General features: G+C 62.4%; 1 protein-coding gene across 1 annotated transcript; it reads left to right on the plus strand.

The window, feature by feature from the left end:
* Positions 1 to 8,081: 8,081 nt before the first annotated feature.
* SYPL2 (synaptophysin like 2) lies at positions 8,082 to 16,088 on the plus strand. Its single transcript, XM_054398914.1, has 6 exons — positions 8,082 to 8,132; positions 9,049 to 9,120; positions 11,516 to 11,640; positions 13,110 to 13,305; positions 14,334 to 14,525; positions 15,315 to 16,088. Exons 1-6 carry the CDS (start codon positions 8,082 to 8,084, stop codon positions 15,444 to 15,446), a joined length of 768 nt encoding a protein of 255 aa, XP_054254889.1. The 3' UTR covers positions 15,447 to 16,088.
* Positions 16,089 to 16,872: the final 784 nt, after the last annotated feature.

Genomic DNA, 16,872 nt, shown 5'->3' on the forward strand with positions numbered 1-16,872 from the left:
CCAGGAGGCTGTGAGGTGAAGCAGGTCCTGGTGTGGGAGCATCCAGCAGCACCAGAAGGGAGGATGGGATTGGGAAGGGATTCACTTGAGAGCCAGGATGGAGATCCTGCTGGAGGGCAGGCCCAGAACCCAGCTCTCAAACCTGAACTGGTTTAAAAGGGTCACATTTGAGGCCTTCTGAGAGCATCTGAGAAGAGAAGCAGGGGGGAGGAAGAGAAGCAGGGGGGAGGAAGAGAAGCAGGGGGGAGGAAGAGAAGCAGGGGGGAGGAAGAGAAGCAGGGGGGAGGAAGAGAAGCAGGGGGGGAGGAAGAGAAGCAGGGGGGAGGAAGAGAAGCAGGGGGAGGAAGGAAGCAGGGGGGAGAAGAGAAGCAGGGGGAGGAGGAAGCAGGGGGGAGGAGAGGAGAGGAGGGGAGGAGAGAAGGAGGGGGAGGAAGGAGAGAGGAGGGGAGGAAGAGAGCAGGGGGGAGGAGAGGAGAGGGGGAGGAGGGAGAGGAGGGGGAGGAGGAAGAGGAGGGGAGGAGGAGAGAAGGAGAGGAGGGGAGGAGGAGAAGGAGGGGGGAGGAGGAGCAGGGGGGAGGAGAGAAGCAGGGGAGGAGGAGAGGAGAGGGAGGGAGGAGGAAGAGGGAGGGAGGAGGAAGAGGGAGGGAGGAGGAAGAGGGAGGAGGAGGAGAGGAGAGGGGAGGAGGAAGAGGGAGGGAGGAGGAAGAGGGAGGGAGGAGGAGAGAGAGGGGGAGAGGAAGAGAGGAGGGGAGGAGGAGAGGAGGAGGGGAGGAAGAGGAGAGGGGGGAGGAAGGAGAGGGAGGAGGAGAGGAGGAGGGGAGGAAGAGGAGAGGGAGGAGGAGAGAGAGGGAGGGAGGAGGAGAGGAGGGAGGAGGAGAGGAGGAGGGAGGAGGAGAGGAGAGGGAGGAGGAGGAGAGGGAGGAGGAGGAGGGAGGAGGGAGGAGAGAGGGGAGGAGGAGAGAGCAGGGAGGAGGAGAGAGAGGGAGGAGAGGAGGGAGGAGAGGAGAGGGAGGAGGAAGAGGGAGGAGGAGAGAGGAGGGAGGAGGAGGAAGAGGGAGGAGGAAGAGAGAGGGAGGAGGAGGAGAGGAGGGAGGAGGAGAGGAGAGAGGAGGAGAGAGGAGAGGGAGGAGGAAGAGAGGGAGGAGGAGGAGGAAGAGAGAGGGAGGAGGAGAGAGAGGAGGGAGGAGGAGAGGGAGGAGGAGAGGAAGAGGGAGGAGGAGAGGAAGGAGGGGAGGAGGAAGAGAAGAGGGAGGAGGAGGAGAGGAGGGAGGAGGAAGAGAGGAGGGAGGAGGAGAGGAGGGAGAGGAGAGGAGGAGGAGAGGGAGGAGGGAAGAGAGGAGGGAGGAGGAGAGAGCAGGGAGGAGGAGGAGAGAGGAGGGGAGGAAGGAGAGGGAGGAGGGAGAGAGAGGGAGGAGGAAGGAGGAGGGAGGAGGAGAGAGGAGGGAGGAGGAGGAAGCAGGGAGGAGGAAGAGAGAGGGAGGAGGAAGAGGAGAGGGAGGAGGAGAGAGAAGAGGGAGGAGGAAGGAGAGGGAGGAGGAGAGGAAGAGGGAGGAGGAAGAGGAGGGAGGAGGAAGAGGAGAGGGAGGAGGAGAGAAGAGGGAGGAGGAGAGAAGAGGGAGGAGGAGAGAAGAGGGAGGAGGAGAGAAGCAGGGAGGAGGAGGAGAAGAGGGAGGAGGAAGAGAGCAGGGAGGAGGAAGAGAAGGAGGGAGGAGGAAGGAGAAGCAGGGAGGAGGAGAGAAGAGGGAGGAGGAAGGAAGAGGGAGGGAGAGGAGAGGAGGGAAGAGAGGAGAGGAGGAGGAGAGGAAGAGGGAGGAGGAAGAGAAGGAGGGAGGAGGAGAGAAGAGGGAGGAGGAGAGAGAAGGGAGGAGGAGAGAAGAGGGAGGAGGAGAGGAGAGAGGGAGGAGAGAGAAGCAGGGAGGAGGAAGAGAAGAGGGAGGAGGAAGAGAGCAGGGAGGAGGAAGGAGAAGCAGGGAGGAGGAAGAGGAAGAGGGAGGAGAGAGAGGAAGAGGGAGGAGGAGAGAAGCAGGGAGGAGGAGAGAAGGAAGCAGGGAGGAGGAAGAGAAGCAGGGAGGAGGAGAGAAGAGGGGGAGGAAGGAGAGAGGGAGGGAGGAAGAGAGAGGGGGGAGGAAGGAGAGGAGGGGAGGAAGAGAAGCAGGGAGGAGGAAGAGAAGCAGGGAGGAGGAAGAGAAGCAGGGGAGGAGGAAGAGAAGCAGGGGAGGAGGAAGAGAAGCAGGGAGGAGGAAGAGAAGAGGGAGGAGGAAGGAGAGGGAGGAGGAAGAGAAGCAGGGAGGAGGAAGAGAAGCAGGGAGGAGGAAGAGAAGCAGGGAGGAGGAAGAGAAGCAGGGAGGAGGAAGAGAAGCAGGGAGGAGGAAGAGAAGCAGGGAGGAGGAAGAGAAGCACAGATCCAGCTCCAGGAGTGTCACAGCTCCCAGGAGGGGGAGAAATGAGACTCCTTAGGAGCTCCTTCCATCAGCCCTGTCACCAGCACCAGGGGGATTCTGGAGCTCTCCTGCTTTCCAAGGGAACAGATTTGGGCAGGAGCCCTTGGGGGGGCCCCCTCAGGGCACAGGAGGCTGCTGGGGACCACCTGACATTGGGGCTCCAGGAGAAGCTGGCCTTGGGTCAAACCTTTCACAGCAATTCCCTGCTCTCCCAGAGCTAAATTTGGGATGAGCTTTCATGAGGGAGGTCACTGAGGCAAGGAGGGGGGGGAGGAGAGGGGGGGGTGCTTCAGCTGCCTCTTCCTGCTCCACTATGTCCTCTTGGCTTGGAGCCTGGAAAACCAATGACCAGGAGCTGGTGTTCAGTGGGAGGGAAAGCAAGGGAGGCTCCAGCCCTGAAATGCTGCTCCTCACCCTCCCAGGGCACCAAAATCTTCTGAAATCTGCCCAAAACCTTAAGAGGGAGCTCTGAGAAGAGGTGGTGGGAGCAAGACAGGGGTTGGTGGGAGCCAGGGAGGAGCTGATGGGAGCAACAGAGAGGCTGACATGATCCAGTGGGAGCCAGAGAGAGGCTGGTAGGAGCTGGTGGGAGCAAGGTGGAGGCTGGTAGGAGCCAGTGGGATACAGGAGAGGATGGTAGGAGCTGGTGGGAGCAGGGGGGAGGCTGGCAGGAACCATTAGGATACAGGAAGAGGCTGGTAGGAGCTGGTGGGAGCAGGGTGGAGGCTGGCAGGAACCACTGGGATACAGGAAGAGGCTGGTAGGAGCTGGTGGGAGCAGGGTGGAGGCTGGCAGGAACCATTGGGATACAGGAAGAGGCTGGTAGGAGCTGGTGGGAGCAAGGTGGAGGCTGGTAGGAGCCACTGGGAGCCAGGGAGGGGATGGTAGGAGCTGGTGGGAGCAGGGTCGAGGCTGGCAGGAGCCAGTGGGATACAGGAGAGGATGGTAGGAGCTGGTGGGAGCAGGGGGGAGGCTGGCAGGAACCATTAGGATACAGGAAGAGGCTGGTAGGAGCTGGTGGGAGCAGGGTGGAAGCTGGCAGGAACCATTGGGATACAGGAGGGGATGGTAGGAGCTGGTGGGAGCAAGGTAGAGGCTGGCAGGAGCCCGTGGGAGCCAGGAAGGAGGTGGTGGGAGCAAGATAGAGGTTGGTGGGAGCCAGGGAGGAGCTGATGGGAGCAACAGAGAGGCTGACATGATCCAGTGGGAGCCAGAGAGAGGCTGGTAGGAACTGGTGGGAGCCAAGTAGAGGCTGGCAGGAACCATTAGGATACAGGGATAGGCTGGTGGGAACAAGGTGGAGGCTGGCAGGAGGCAGGGAGGAGCTGGGAGGAGCTGGTGGGAGCAAGGTAGATGCTGGCAGGAAGTATTGGGAGCCAGGGAGGGCTTGGTGGGAGCCAGGATGGTGTTGGTGGGAGCTGCACAGGAAGCACTGGGAGCAAATGGGAGCTCCTCAGAGGTCTTTCTCCTTACCAATGTGGGAATCAATTTCCACAATCTTCTCAATGCTGCTGGGTTCCATCAGGGGGGAGGTGATCCTCTTCTCCACAGCCAGGCAGACACCCTCTGAGGTCTGGATCCCAATGGCTGTGGAGCCAAGCTGGAAAGCACCACAGTCACCATCACGACCCCCCCAGCACCACCACCAGCAGCGTCCAGCACCAAGTGCAACCAGGACAGCTCATGGAAGTCAACAGCTCAGTGTTCATTTGGCTTTGGGGCATGTGGAGATGGGTTTGGTCTGCAGGAAATCACCTCTCTGACACACAAACACACCCCAGAGCCCCAGCATGCTGCAGGCTGGAAGGGAGCTCTGGAGCTCAGCCAGGCCAACCCCCCTGCTCCAGCAGGGCACCCCCAGCAGCTTGCCCAGGGGCACAATGCCCAGGGGGGGTTGGAAGCTCTCCACACAAGGACACTCCACAACCTCTCTGGGCAGCCTGCTCCAGCCCTCCAGCACCCTCACAACAAAGAAGTTTCTCCTCCTGCTCAGGTGGAACCTCCTGGGTGCCACTTTGTGCCCCTTGGCCTTGGTCTGCCCCCAGCCTCCTGCCCCCCACAGCTCCTTTGTCTCTTGCTGAGCATTGCTCAGCTCCCCTCTGGGGCTGCTCTTCTGCAGGCTCTCAGCCCCAGGGCTCTCAGCCTTTGCTCCTCCCAGAGCTGCTCCAGGCCCCTCAGCATCTCCAGTACTTCCCAGTCTCTCCTAAACTGGGGAGCCCAGAACTGGAGACTTAGCAGAGCTCTGAGCACAGCTGAAGCAGGGAGGTCTCATCTGAAGAGCTCCCATTTGCTCCCAGTGCTTCCTGTGCAGCTCCCACCAACACCATCCTGGCTCCCACCAAGCCCTCCCTGGCTCCCAATACTTCCTGCCAGCATCCACCTTGCTCCCACCAGCTCCTATCAGCTCCTCCCTGCCTCCTGCCAGCCTCCACCTTGTTCCCACCAGCCTATCCCTGTATCCCAGTGGTTCCTGCCAGCCTCTACTTGGCTCCCACCAGCTCCTACCAGCCTCTCTCTGGCTCCCACTGGATCATGTCAGCCTCTCTGTTGCTCCCATCAGCTCCTCCCTGGCTCCCACCAACCTCTATCTTGCTCCCATCACCTCCTCCCTGGCTCCCACTGGCTCCCACCAGCTCCTACCAGCCTCTCCCTGTATCCCAATGGTTCCTGCCAGCCTCCACCTTGCTCCCACCAGCACCTCATGGCTTCAGACACTGCCAAACACACCCTGCCCCAGCTGCACACAGACCATGGGGGAAGTGGGGACACCCCCAGGGGCAAGGAGGGGACACCCCCCAGGGGCAAGGAGGGGACACCCAGTGTCATCCCAGCTGGATTTTGGTTAACAAAGCTACAGCAGAAGTCAAAACTCCTCCTCCTCCTCCCCTCACAGTGGGCACCACGCAGGAAGTGTCACGAGAGCCACCTGAGCTGGGGCAGTTCCATCCATCATGGAATGATCTGGGAAATGGGGAGAAGCCAGAAGAAGGCTCCCAGTAGGTGTGGCTGCAGTTAGGAAGCCATCACAGTGCCCAGGTCCTTTCCTGAGCTTTCACTTCCCAAAGCCTCCACAAACATCAGCATTTTTTTGCCCCTCAGTTAAGCAGCACAGGGAGGATAAAGCCAGCAGCTTCCTCCTCCTCCTCCTCCCTCAGCACTGCCTCATCACTTCCCCCCAGTTTAAACCTCTTCCCACTCTCAAACCCAGGATATTGATGCACCAAGAACCCTCAACACCCCAAAGAGACCATTTGGTTGGTTGGTTTGGTCACAACCACCTTCAGCCTCAGGGTTTAGACATCACCTGAGGGCAGGGTGCCCCAGGAGCTGAGGGTAGCCAACCTGGCAGGGAGAAGTTACTCTTTTGGGGGAGGCTTAAGGGATTATTTAAGCTCTAAAGCCCACAGAGCAGACAGGGAAGCTGTGTTGGCTCAGGGGAAGAGGAAGCAGAGTGCTCCCCTGCTCTGAGACAAGTGGTTGTGGGCACAACACGTTGGCAGTGCCAGCTTCTGAGGGCAGGGTGGTGGTGTGTGGGCACTCAGCACCTCCTGCTTCCACCTCACCTTGGGCCTGGGGACTAAATTCATCAGCTCTTGGTTGGTAGGAGACAGGGAGGGGAAATCAGGGGGGTTTGATTCTTCAGGAGCCATAAAAAGAGCTGCAGGAGGTTTGGCTGGGCAGAGGGGATCAAAGGCTGGCAACACAGCTCTCCTGCCCCAAACTGCAGCTGAGAGGCTGGCACAGAGCCCCCAGGGGAGCAAAGCTCCAGAGCTACCCCAGAGCTGTTCCAGAGCTACCCTCAAATAAGTCCAAAGGCAGCAGATCCCAGCCTGTGTTACCCCAGCAGCCAGCCAAACTCTGCAGGGTTGAGGCTAGAGCCCAAAAGAACAGAACCTGCCTGGTCTGCCCTGCCCCAGGCCAGGCTTTGGGTCAGAAGGAGCCTTTAACATCACACTGCAACAACCAGAGGGAGCTGATGGTTACCTTTATGGCCTCGATGGCATACTCCACCTGGAACAGCCTTCCCTCTGGAGAGAAAGTGTTCACACCCCTGCAAGAAGGACAGCAGAGAGGGAGTGAGGGGAAAGGAAGAGAAGGCTGACAGCAAATTCAACAGCAGTGGAGGGAAAGGGGATGGCAGGCAGGGCCAGGTCACACAGCAGGGACAGCTGGAGCCCAGCAGCCTCGGGCACAAGCTCAGAAGGATTCAGGATGCTTGCAGAGGGAACAAAAGGAAGGGCAGCAGGTCTCGTGAGAGGTCAGGAGGAGGTTTGTTTTCAAAGCACACTGCCTTAGGACCTCAAACGTTCTGCCTTCTCTCTGCACCAGCAGGGTTTGGGTTTACCAGCACAGACCCGTTCCTGGCTCTGGAATCCCACCACATCCAGCACCACCCCAGCCTGGCCTCCCCTGCTCCTCCCACCCCCAGCCCTGCACAAAGCAGGAGGCGACTCTGCCTCCCCAACAGCCCCGCAGCCCCGGTGGCTCCTCAACGCCGCACCCGAGGGTTCCATCCACAGGCAAAACCCTCACGGGATTTCACCGAACTCCTCCTGAAACCAGAAGGCACTTAACGGATAAACTACAGCTCTATGAGCGGCCTCACATCCCGGGAACCCCGCACGCTGCCTCCCCTTATGCCGGTAGCCTCAGGGGCCTTCCGGTCGGGGAGGTCGGGGAACGAGCAGAGGCCTTCGGGCATGGCTCGGCAAAGCTGTGGCCTCCCCGCTAGCTCCTCAGAGGGGCTGCAAGCCAGAGCCACCGGCCAGGGCCTACCGGGTGGTGAGCCGCCGCAGGCCCGTGACTCAGCCGCAGGCCGCGGGAGAGAGGGAAGAGGCGGGCGAAGGGCTGCGGGGACCGGGCATGCACTCACCGATCGTACTCGGAGCGTGTGAGAAACATGGCGGCGGCGAAGGGACACAGGGAGCCGCGGGGAAAGGGGGAAACCGGGCGGCAGAGGGGGGGAAGCAGGAGCTCGCGGCCACCGCTTCCTGTCAGCGCCTCCGAAGTGCGCAGGCGCAGACCTACCCCCTGCGCCCCACTTCCGCCCGCGCCGCTTCTCTATTGGTCAGCCACCTCGAGGGGTTTAGCCAATGAGAAAACAGGGAAAGGCAAGGGTCGGCAGAGAGATGAAGGGGCGTGGCCATAGCACCGAGTGGGCGGTGCTATCACACGGGGGAGGGGCCAAATAGCTAGGGGGCGGGGCCAGGGCACGCCGCGGGCACCGTGTACCGGGGAGGGAGTTTCAGGGCAGGGGCAGCGGGATGCTCCCAGGTCTTCTGAGGCCGTGCGGGCTCCCGGTGTGGTGCGCACAGACTCGTTACCACCCCGTCGGGTCGGTATCGGGGCTGTCGGCACCGCACCGGGAGCCTGCATGGCCCCGGGACTCCCCGTCCCATTCCCGGTCCCAGCGACACAGGGAGACTAATTGGGAGGGTCGAACGGGAGGAGGCACCGGGGGAGGGGGAGGGCGGGGGAACAGACTGTCCCAAAGGGGAAGTGTCCGGGGGCGGCCTTTACCGGGGGGCGGAGCGGTGCTGCCCGCCCCGGGGGCGGTGGGGTTGCCCCGGTGGCGGCTCTGACAGCGGAGCGGTCTCCCAGTGGGTGGCGGAGGTAATACCGACCGCCCCCGGCCCGGCCATGTCGGAGTCCGGTACCACCGCCACCAGTGACAAAGCGCTCCGGCTCCAGGTATGGCTCCGGTGTGATCCCCTCCTCTCCTCTTCCTCCCCGGTGACCGGCACAGTCTCCCTCCTCGATATCCTGGCGCAATTCCTCGAGGCAACTCTCGACACAATCCCCGTTCCCCCGGTGCAACTCCCGCTGCAATCCACTGGTGTTCCGGTGCGACCCCCGGTGCAGCCTTCCAGCGTCCTGGTGCAACTCTCCGCTGTTCCGGTGCTGTGGCTGGTGCAGCCTCCCCCCCCGCTCCCGCCAAGACTCCCGAGGCAATTCCTCTCCCGGGACAACTCCCGGTGCAGCCACGCGGTCCTGTGTTGCAACCCCCCCCGGTCCCCCGGGACTACGCCTCTCAGGAACAGCTCTTCCGGGGGCCCTCAGAGCTGTCCCAGGTGCCCCCAACCCCCACATCAGCCTGCCGGTGCCCCGGCGCAGCCTTCGGTGTCCCCGTTCGCTCTGGGTGCAGCTCTCTCTCCCGGAGCAGCCACCCGCAAGTCCTCCGAAGCAGCCCGTGGCGTAGCCCTCGGTAATCCCCGATCTCCCGGAACAGCACCAGTGCTCCCCCGGGTCCACCGGAGCAACTCCCCGTCCGGTGCAGCCCCTCGGAGCAGTCCTCCCGTTCCTCCGGAGTAGCCTCCCGTGTAACCCGTGGGTACCCCAAAGTAGCATTCGGTGCCCCCTGCTCCCCCGGGGCAGCACCCTGGTCTCCCCGAGCAGCCCCCGGTGCAACCTCCTGGTCCTTCAGAGCAGCCCCCGATGCCTCCCTGTACCCCGTTCGATGCAGCCCCTGGGTATCCCAGAGCAGCCCCCGGTCCCCCGTTAAAGCTCCCCAGGCATTCCCCGGTGCATTTCTCGGTGCACGTCCCCGAGTACCCCGTTGCAGCCCCCGGTTCCCCGGTGCCCCCCACTCCTCTCTCTCTCCCCGCAGGAGCGAGTCCTGGCCGGGGTGCGCTGGGGTCGCCTCCTCGAGCCCCTGGGCTTCATCAAGGTGCTGGAATGGGTGAGTGTCCCCCCACACCGTGAATGTGTCCCCCTGCCCCGGGCTGTATGAGTATCCCCATCCCGGGCCTGATCCCGGCTCCAGGATCCCCCATCCCGGGCACAGTCCCTTCCCCAGCACCCCTGCCTGTTGCTCCCAAGGACCCCTCCCCAGCACCCCCCCACACACACATTTGGGGTTCCCCATTGCTTCCCTAAAGCTTCCATGGGACAAGGGGACCCTAAAGACCACCCCGAGGGTGAGGGGACCCTGGAGCACCCCCCGCCCCACAGCCCCTTTGAAGGCTCTCCTTCCGCAGCAGCCCCAGGTGTGGGGACCCCAATCTGGAGGGGTCCGGGGGAGGGGGAGGGGGCGGGGAGGCACCCAGCCACCGAGATTCAGGCCCTCTGTGTGTGTGCCCCCCCCCCTGCCCCGGGTGACCTTGAGCAGAAGGCTTCACCCAGCCACCCCAGAGGGCACAGTGACATCGGGGTGCTGGGTCCCCAACTTTCCCAGGGGCTTGGGGAGGGGGGGAGAGGGGAGCAGTGGGTGGGTGTGCGGGGAGGGAGGGTTGGGGGTCAGCAGACTCCAGGAAAGGGGGACCTGGGGACGGGGGGGGAGCCAGGATCCCGCGGCCTTGTCCCAGCCGTGCCATGAGCGGCTCCGGGATTGTGTTTCAGGATGGCATTTCGGTGGCACGGCCACGCTGGGGCTGAGGGGCTCCTGCCAGCCTCCCGTCGGGCACCAGCGCTGGGGGAACCCGGGGGTGTGAGGCTGGCCCCCTGTGGGTGGTTTCTCCCCGTCCCACGGTGCTTTGGATAATGCCAAAGCTGGGTGCCCTGTGTCGGTGGGGGCAGGATCAGTGCCCAGTAGTGAGTTCAGAATCAGAGCTCACCAGTGGGGTGCAGGATCAGTGCCCACCAGTAGGGTTAAGGATCAGTGCCCAGCAGTGGGATGCAGAATCAGAGACCACCAGTGGGGTGCAGGATCAGTGCCCACTGGGTTGCAGCATCGGAGCCCACCAGTAGGGTTAGGAATCAGTGCCTGGCAGTGGGATGCAGAATCACAGACCACCAGTGGGGTGCAGGATAAGTGCCCACCACTGGGTTGCAAGATCAGTACCCACTGGGTTGCAGGATCTATGCCCAGCAGTGGGATGCAGGATCAGTACCCACCAGTGGGGCTGAGGATCAGTGCCCACCACTGGGTTGCAGGATCAGTGCCCACTGGGTTGCAGGATCTATGCCCACCAGTAGGGCTCAGGATCAGAGCCCACCACTGGGTTGCAGGATCAGTGCCCACTGGGTTGCAGGATCTATGCCCACCAGTGAGGTGCAGGATCAGAGCCCACCACTGGGTTGCAGGATCTATGCCCACCAGTGAGGTGTAGGATCAGAGCCCACCACTGGGTTGCAGGATCAGTGCCCACCAGTGAGGTGCAGGATCAGTGCCCACCACTGGGTTGCAGGATCTATGCCCACCAGTGAGGTGTAGGATCAGAGCCCACCAGTGGGGCTCAGGATCAGTGCCCACCACTGGGTTGCAGGACCAATGCCCACCAGTGGGTTGCAGGACCAGTGCCCACCAGTTGGTTGCAGGATCAGAGCCCACCAGTAGGGCTCAGGATCAGTGCCCACCACTGGGTTGCAGGATCAATGCCCACCACTGAGTTGCAGGACCAGTGCCCAGCAGCAGGTGCAGGGTAAGACCCCACCAGTAGGGTGCAGGATCAGACCCCCAGCAGTGAGGCACAGAATCAGGCCCGGGGTGCACAGCAAGCCCAAAACCCAAACCGGGAGGACAATCTGCTCCTGCCTCACCCCTGGGTGCCACACGTGGCTCTGCCCATCCCCGTGGGCACCAGACCCGGCTGCTCCATTATCCCCCAGGATGAGTTACTGGAAAGCTGTCTGGGAACCGATGTGTTCCCAGCACCTTGCGCTGGCGACAGGAGCAGCTCAGCACCAAAGGGCTGAACATGGCAGCGGTGTGTGTCCCCGCCCGGGGAGGGGACTGATGGCAGCAGGATGGCCCTGGGGGTCCCTCCATGACGGTGCTCCCAGCTCGCTGCAGCGCTCAGCACCCTGCAGAAATTTAAGGGGGGTGGGGGGAGGGGACGGACGTTGGCCTTGCTGCCCACCCCCCCTCCCCACTGCCGTGTCGACCCCCCCACCCCCCACTGCCCCACTTGTCCCCAGTGCCCGTGGCAGCCCCGGTTGGTGCTGGCACAGGCGGCTGACAGCTGCGGGGTGGCAGCTCGCCCTGCCCTGCCCTGCCGTGACTCAGCGCCGCAGGGTGCAGCCCCCCCTGGGTCGGGTTCGTGCCGCCCTAGGCTGGGAGGGGGTGGTCCCAAGAGGCTCCCGCAGGGTCCTGGAGCCCCCTCCCCCCGCTCCAGCCAGCTGCTTCTCTCCCGCAGCTCTTTGCCATCTTCGCCTTCGGGGCCTGCGGCTCCTTCAGCGGCGAGACCGGAGCGACGGTGAAGTGTGAAGGTGACACCAAAGAGATGAGTGCCATCTCCGTGGAGTTCGGGTACCCCTTCAGGTGAGGGGCACCCCCCTCCCCCCCAAAACCCACCCCAGCACCGCAGGGAACTGAGAGAGGGACACGAGGGGCTGGCTCAAACCCCATCCCTGCTGCTGGGAGCGGGGCCACGGCTGTGGACCCACTGCACCCTGGCACCGGGGGGCATCCCTGGCAGCTGATGCCATCCAGATGCCATTCAGGGAAAGATCAAAGGACGCTTGGGATCCTTGTTAAGGGGAGAATGGAGCTGGGCCAGCGCTGAGCTGTGGTTTTAACCCTTTCCTCCCACCACTGGTCCTGTGCTGGGCGCTGCACTGAGGCAGAGGGGCCAGGTCCTGACCCAGCAGTGGATCCACCTGCTCCATCCCCAGGAGATCAGCCCACGGTGGTTGCTTCATCCATCCCCAGCATCCTCTCCATCTCCAGGGTGTCACCCCAGCGTGGTTCTTTTGGGGCTGGCAGAGCCATCTCTATTCGTTCCCAGGGGACCACCCCAGCATGGTTACTTCACACCCATCCTCATCATCCCCTCCATCTCTGGGTGACCATCCCCAGCATGCTTACTTCACACCCATCCTCATCATCCCCTCCATCTCTGGGTGACCATCCCCAGCATGCTTACTTCACACCCATCCTCATCATCCCTCCATCTCTGGGTGACCATCCCCAGCATGCTTACTTCACACCCATCCTCATCATCCCCTCCATCTCTGGGTGACCATCCCCAGTGTGGTTACTTTGGCCATCTCCACTCCCCTCCATTCCCAAGGGATCATCCCAGCATGGTTACTTCACCTATCCTCATCATCCTCTCCATCCCCAAGGGACAGTTCCAGTGCAGTTCCTTCACCCCCAAGGGACAGTTCCAGAGCAGTTCCTTCACCCATCCCCATCACCTCACCCCCCTCTCCAGGGGGTCACCCAGTGCAGCTGTTTCAGGGCTGGCAGATCCATCTCCATTGTCTCCTCCTCATTCCCAAGGGATCACCCCAGCATGGTTACTTCACCCATCCTCATCATTCCATCTCTCCCTGGTTGAGTATCCCAGCACAGTTACTTTGGCCATCCCCATCTCCCCTCCATCCCCAGAGGACTACCACAGCATGGTGGTTACTTCACCCATCCTAATTGTCCCATCTACCCCTGGGTGACCACTCCGGGATGGGTACTTTGGCCACCACCTCCATCCCTGAGGATCACCCCAGGGTGGTTACATCCCCATTGTCCCCTCCATCTTTGGGTGCCCACCCCAGGAGTGTTACTTTGGCCATCACCTCCATCCCTGGAGGATCACCCCAGGGTGGTTATTTGAGAGCCAACCTCATCACCTCCCCCATTCCCAAGGGATCATGCCCAATGTGATTACTTCCTCCATCCTCATTGTCCTCTCCAGCCCCCGTGGGACCACCCCAGCAAAGTTCCCTCCCCCAGCATCCTCCCCACCCCGTCCCATGGCCCACCCCACATCACCCATCCCTCTCTCCCAGGTTATATCAGATCCCCTTCACCATGCCAGACTGCGAGGGGGAGTCGCAGACCCTGCACCTCGTGGGGGATTTCTCTGCTCCTGCTGAGTTTTTCGTGACCCTGGGGGTCTTCTCCTTCCTCTACACCATGGTGGCCCTGGTGCTCTACCTGCGCTTTCATTCCCTCTACAGCGAGAACAAGAAGCTGCCCTTCGCGGTAAGGTGGCTGCACCCCTTTGGGGGGTGTTTTGGGGGTCTAGGGGTGGGCTGGGGGAGTGAAGTCAGGCATGGGCTGGGGGATGAAGCCAGGCATGGGCTGGGGGCATGAAGCCAGGCATGGGCTGGGGGGGTTGAAGCCAGGCATGGGCTGGGGGGGTGAAGCCAGGCATGGGCTGGAGGGATGAAGCCAGGCATGGGCTGGGGGGTGAAGCCAGGCATGGGCTGGAGGGATGAAGCCAGGCATGGGCTGGGGGGGTGAAGCCAGGCATGGGCTGGAGGGATGAAGCCAGGCATGGGCTGGGGGGGTGAAGCCAGGCATGGGCTGGAGGGATGAAGCCAGGCATAGGCTGGAGGGATGAAGCCAGGCATGGGCTGGAGGGATGAAGCCAGGCATGGGCTGGGGGGATGAAACCAGGCATGGGCTGGGGGGGATGAAGCCAGGCAGGGGCTGGGGGATGAAGCCAGGCATGGGCTGGGGGATGAAGCCAGGCATGGGCTGGGGGGATGAAGCCAGGCATGGGCTGGAGGGATGAAGCCAGGCATGGGCTGGGGGGTGAAGCCAGGCATGGGCTGGGGGGATGAAGCCAGGCATGGGCTGGAGGGATGAAGCCAGGCATGGGCGGGGGGGTGAAGCCAGGCATGGGCTGGGGGGATGAAACCAGGCATGGGCTGGGGGGATGAAGCCAGGCATGGGCTGGGGGATGAAGCCAGGCATGGGCTGGGGGCATGAAGCCAGGCATGGGCTGGGGGATGAAGCCAGGCATGGGCTGGAGGGATGAAGCCAGGCATGGGCTGGGGGATGAAGCCAGGCATGGGCTGGGGGATGAAGCCAGGCATGGGCTGGGGGCATGAAGCCAGGCATGGGCTGGAGGGATGAAGCCAGGCATGGGCTGGGGGGGTGAAGCCAGGCATGGGCTGGGGGGCTGAAGCCAGGCATGGGCTGGCAGGGATGAAGCCAGGCATGGGCTGGGGGGATGAAGCCAGGCATGGGCTGGGGCTGAGCCCGGTCTCCCCACCCCTCCGCAGGATTTCTGTGTCACCCTCTGCTTCGCTTTCTTCTGGCTGGTGGCGGCGGCGGCGTGGGGCAAGGGGCTGAGCGACGTCAAGGCAGCCACACGGCCCTCCAGCCTGCTGGCGGCCATGGCGGTGTGCCACGGCCCCGACGTCACCTGCAACGCGGGCACCACCCCCGCCATGGGGCTGGCCAACATCTCCGTGGTGAGGGAGGGGCACGGGCGTGGGGCGGGAGGGCAGCCGGGGGATTGTAGGGGAGAGATTTGGGCGGATGGGGAGAGGGGAGGAGAGGATTGGGTGTGGAGGAGCGTGGGAAGAGCGTGGAGAGTGCAGGTGTGTGCACGCAGGGCACACGAGGGGGACAGGGGACACGTGGGGCAGGTGAGGTGTGGGGGGTACATTGGGTACAGGGGATGCATGTAGGACTCGTGGGGCACAGAGGGCATATAGGGCACATAGGATTCAAGGCACATGGGGCACATGGACACATAAGGCACATGGGGCACATAAGACACGTAGGGCACAGGACACATAGGACACTTGGGGCACATAGGACATGTAGGGCACAGGGCATATGGGACACAGGACATGTGGGGCACATAGGACACATGGGGCACATAGGATACGTGGGGCACATAGGACACAAGGGGCACATAGGATACGTGGGGCACATAGGACACAGGGCACATGGGATACGTGGGGCACGTGGGGCACATAGGACACAAGGGGCACATAGGATACGTGGGGCACATAGGACACAGGGCACATGGGACACATAAGACACCTGGGGCACATAGGACACGAGGGGCACATAGGACACATGGGACACATGGGGAACATGGGATATGTGGGGCACGTGGGGCACATGGGGAACATAGGACACATGGGGTACATGGGGTGCCTGGGATGCATGGGACCCCTGAGGCACATGTGTGTCACTCAGGTCTGGGCTCACCCCTGGGTGTCCCCACGGGGTCCCTCCTGTCCCTGCAGCTCTTTGGCTTCATCAACTTCCTGCTGTGGGCCGGGAACTGCTGGTTCGTGCTGCAGGAGACCCAGTGGCGGGCACAGGCGGCACCCCAGGACCCCAGCGTTGCCGAGCAGGGTGCCATCGACAAGCAGTAGCACCCATGGGTGCCACTCATCCCCCAGGAGCCCAGCACCGCTGAGCAGGGTGCCATCAACAAGCAGTGGCACCTCTGGGTGCCATCTGTCACCCGAGACCTTGGCGAGCAGAGGGCCATCGACAAGCAGCAGCACCGATGGGTGCCACCTGTCCCCTGCAACCCCGCTGAGCAGGGTGCCATTGACGAGCAGTAGCACCCATGGGTGCCCCTCATCCCCTACAGTAACACCCATGGGTGCCCCATCCCCTCAATCAGCACCCATGGGTGCCCCCCTCCCCTGAATAAGCACCCATGGGTGCCCCTTATCCCCTGCAGTAGCACCCATGGGTGCCACTTACCCCCTACAGTAACACCCACGGGTGCCCCCATCCCCAGTAGTAGCACCCATGGGTGCCCCCATCCCCTCAATCAGCACCCATGGGTGCCCCCTATCCCCTGCAGTAGCACCCATGGGTGCCACCTGTCCCCCAGGACCTCGCGCCGGCCGCCAGCAGGGGGCAGGGTGCGGCTGGCCCCAGGGGCTGTGGGTGCTATAGGGGGGGACATGGCACCCCATAACTGGGCTGTCTATAGGGGTCTGTGTACCCCAGGGTACCCCACGCTGTATAGTGGGGGGGGCTCTGTGTGGGGCATATAAAGTGCTGGGTACCAGCTCTATATGGGGGTGCCTAGAGCCCCTGTGTCTGCCTCAGTGTGTGTGTGGGGGGAATGCAGCCCCTGGGTGCAAGGAGCTTTATAGAGGGGCGAACAGAGCCCCTGGGTGCAAGGAGCTTTATAGAGGGGGGAACAGAGCCCCTGGGTGCAAGGAGCATTATAGAGGGGGGGAATACAGCCCCTGGGTGCAAGGAGCTTTATAGAGGGGTGAATGCAGCCCCTGGGTGCAAGGAACTTTATAGAGGGGTGAATACAGCCCCAGGGTATAAGGAGCTTTATACTGGGGGCATATACAGCCCCTGGGTGCAAGGAGCCCTATAGAGGGGGGAACAGAGCCCCTGGGTGCAAGGAGCATTATAGAGGGGGGGAATACAGCCCCTGAGTGTAAGGAGTTTTATAGAGGGGTGAATGCAGCCCCTGGGTGTAAGGAGTTTTATAGAGGGGGAAATACAGCCCCTGGGTGCAAGGAGCTTTATAGAGGGGTGAATGCAGCCCCTGGGTGCAAGGAACTTTATAGAGGGGTAAATACAGCCCCAGGGTATAAGGAGCTTTATACTGGGGGAATATACAGCCCATGGGTGCAAGGAGCCCTATAGAGGGGGGAACAGAGCCCCTGGGTGCAAGGAGCATTATAGAGGGGGCAATATAGCCCCTGGGTGCAAGGAGCTTTACAGAGGGGTGAACAGAGCCCCTGGGTGCAAGGAGCTTTATAGAGGGGGGAATAGAGCCCCTGGGTGCAAGGAGCATTATAGAGGGGTAAATACAGCCCC

This window comes from Indicator indicator, unplaced genomic scaffold (assembly GCF_027791375.1).
Source record: "Indicator indicator isolate 239-I01 unplaced genomic scaffold, UM_Iind_1.1 iindUn_scaffold_187, whole genome shotgun sequence".
In the NCBI taxonomy this organism is placed as follows: domain Eukaryota; kingdom Metazoa; phylum Chordata; class Aves; order Piciformes; family Indicatoridae; genus Indicator; species Indicator indicator.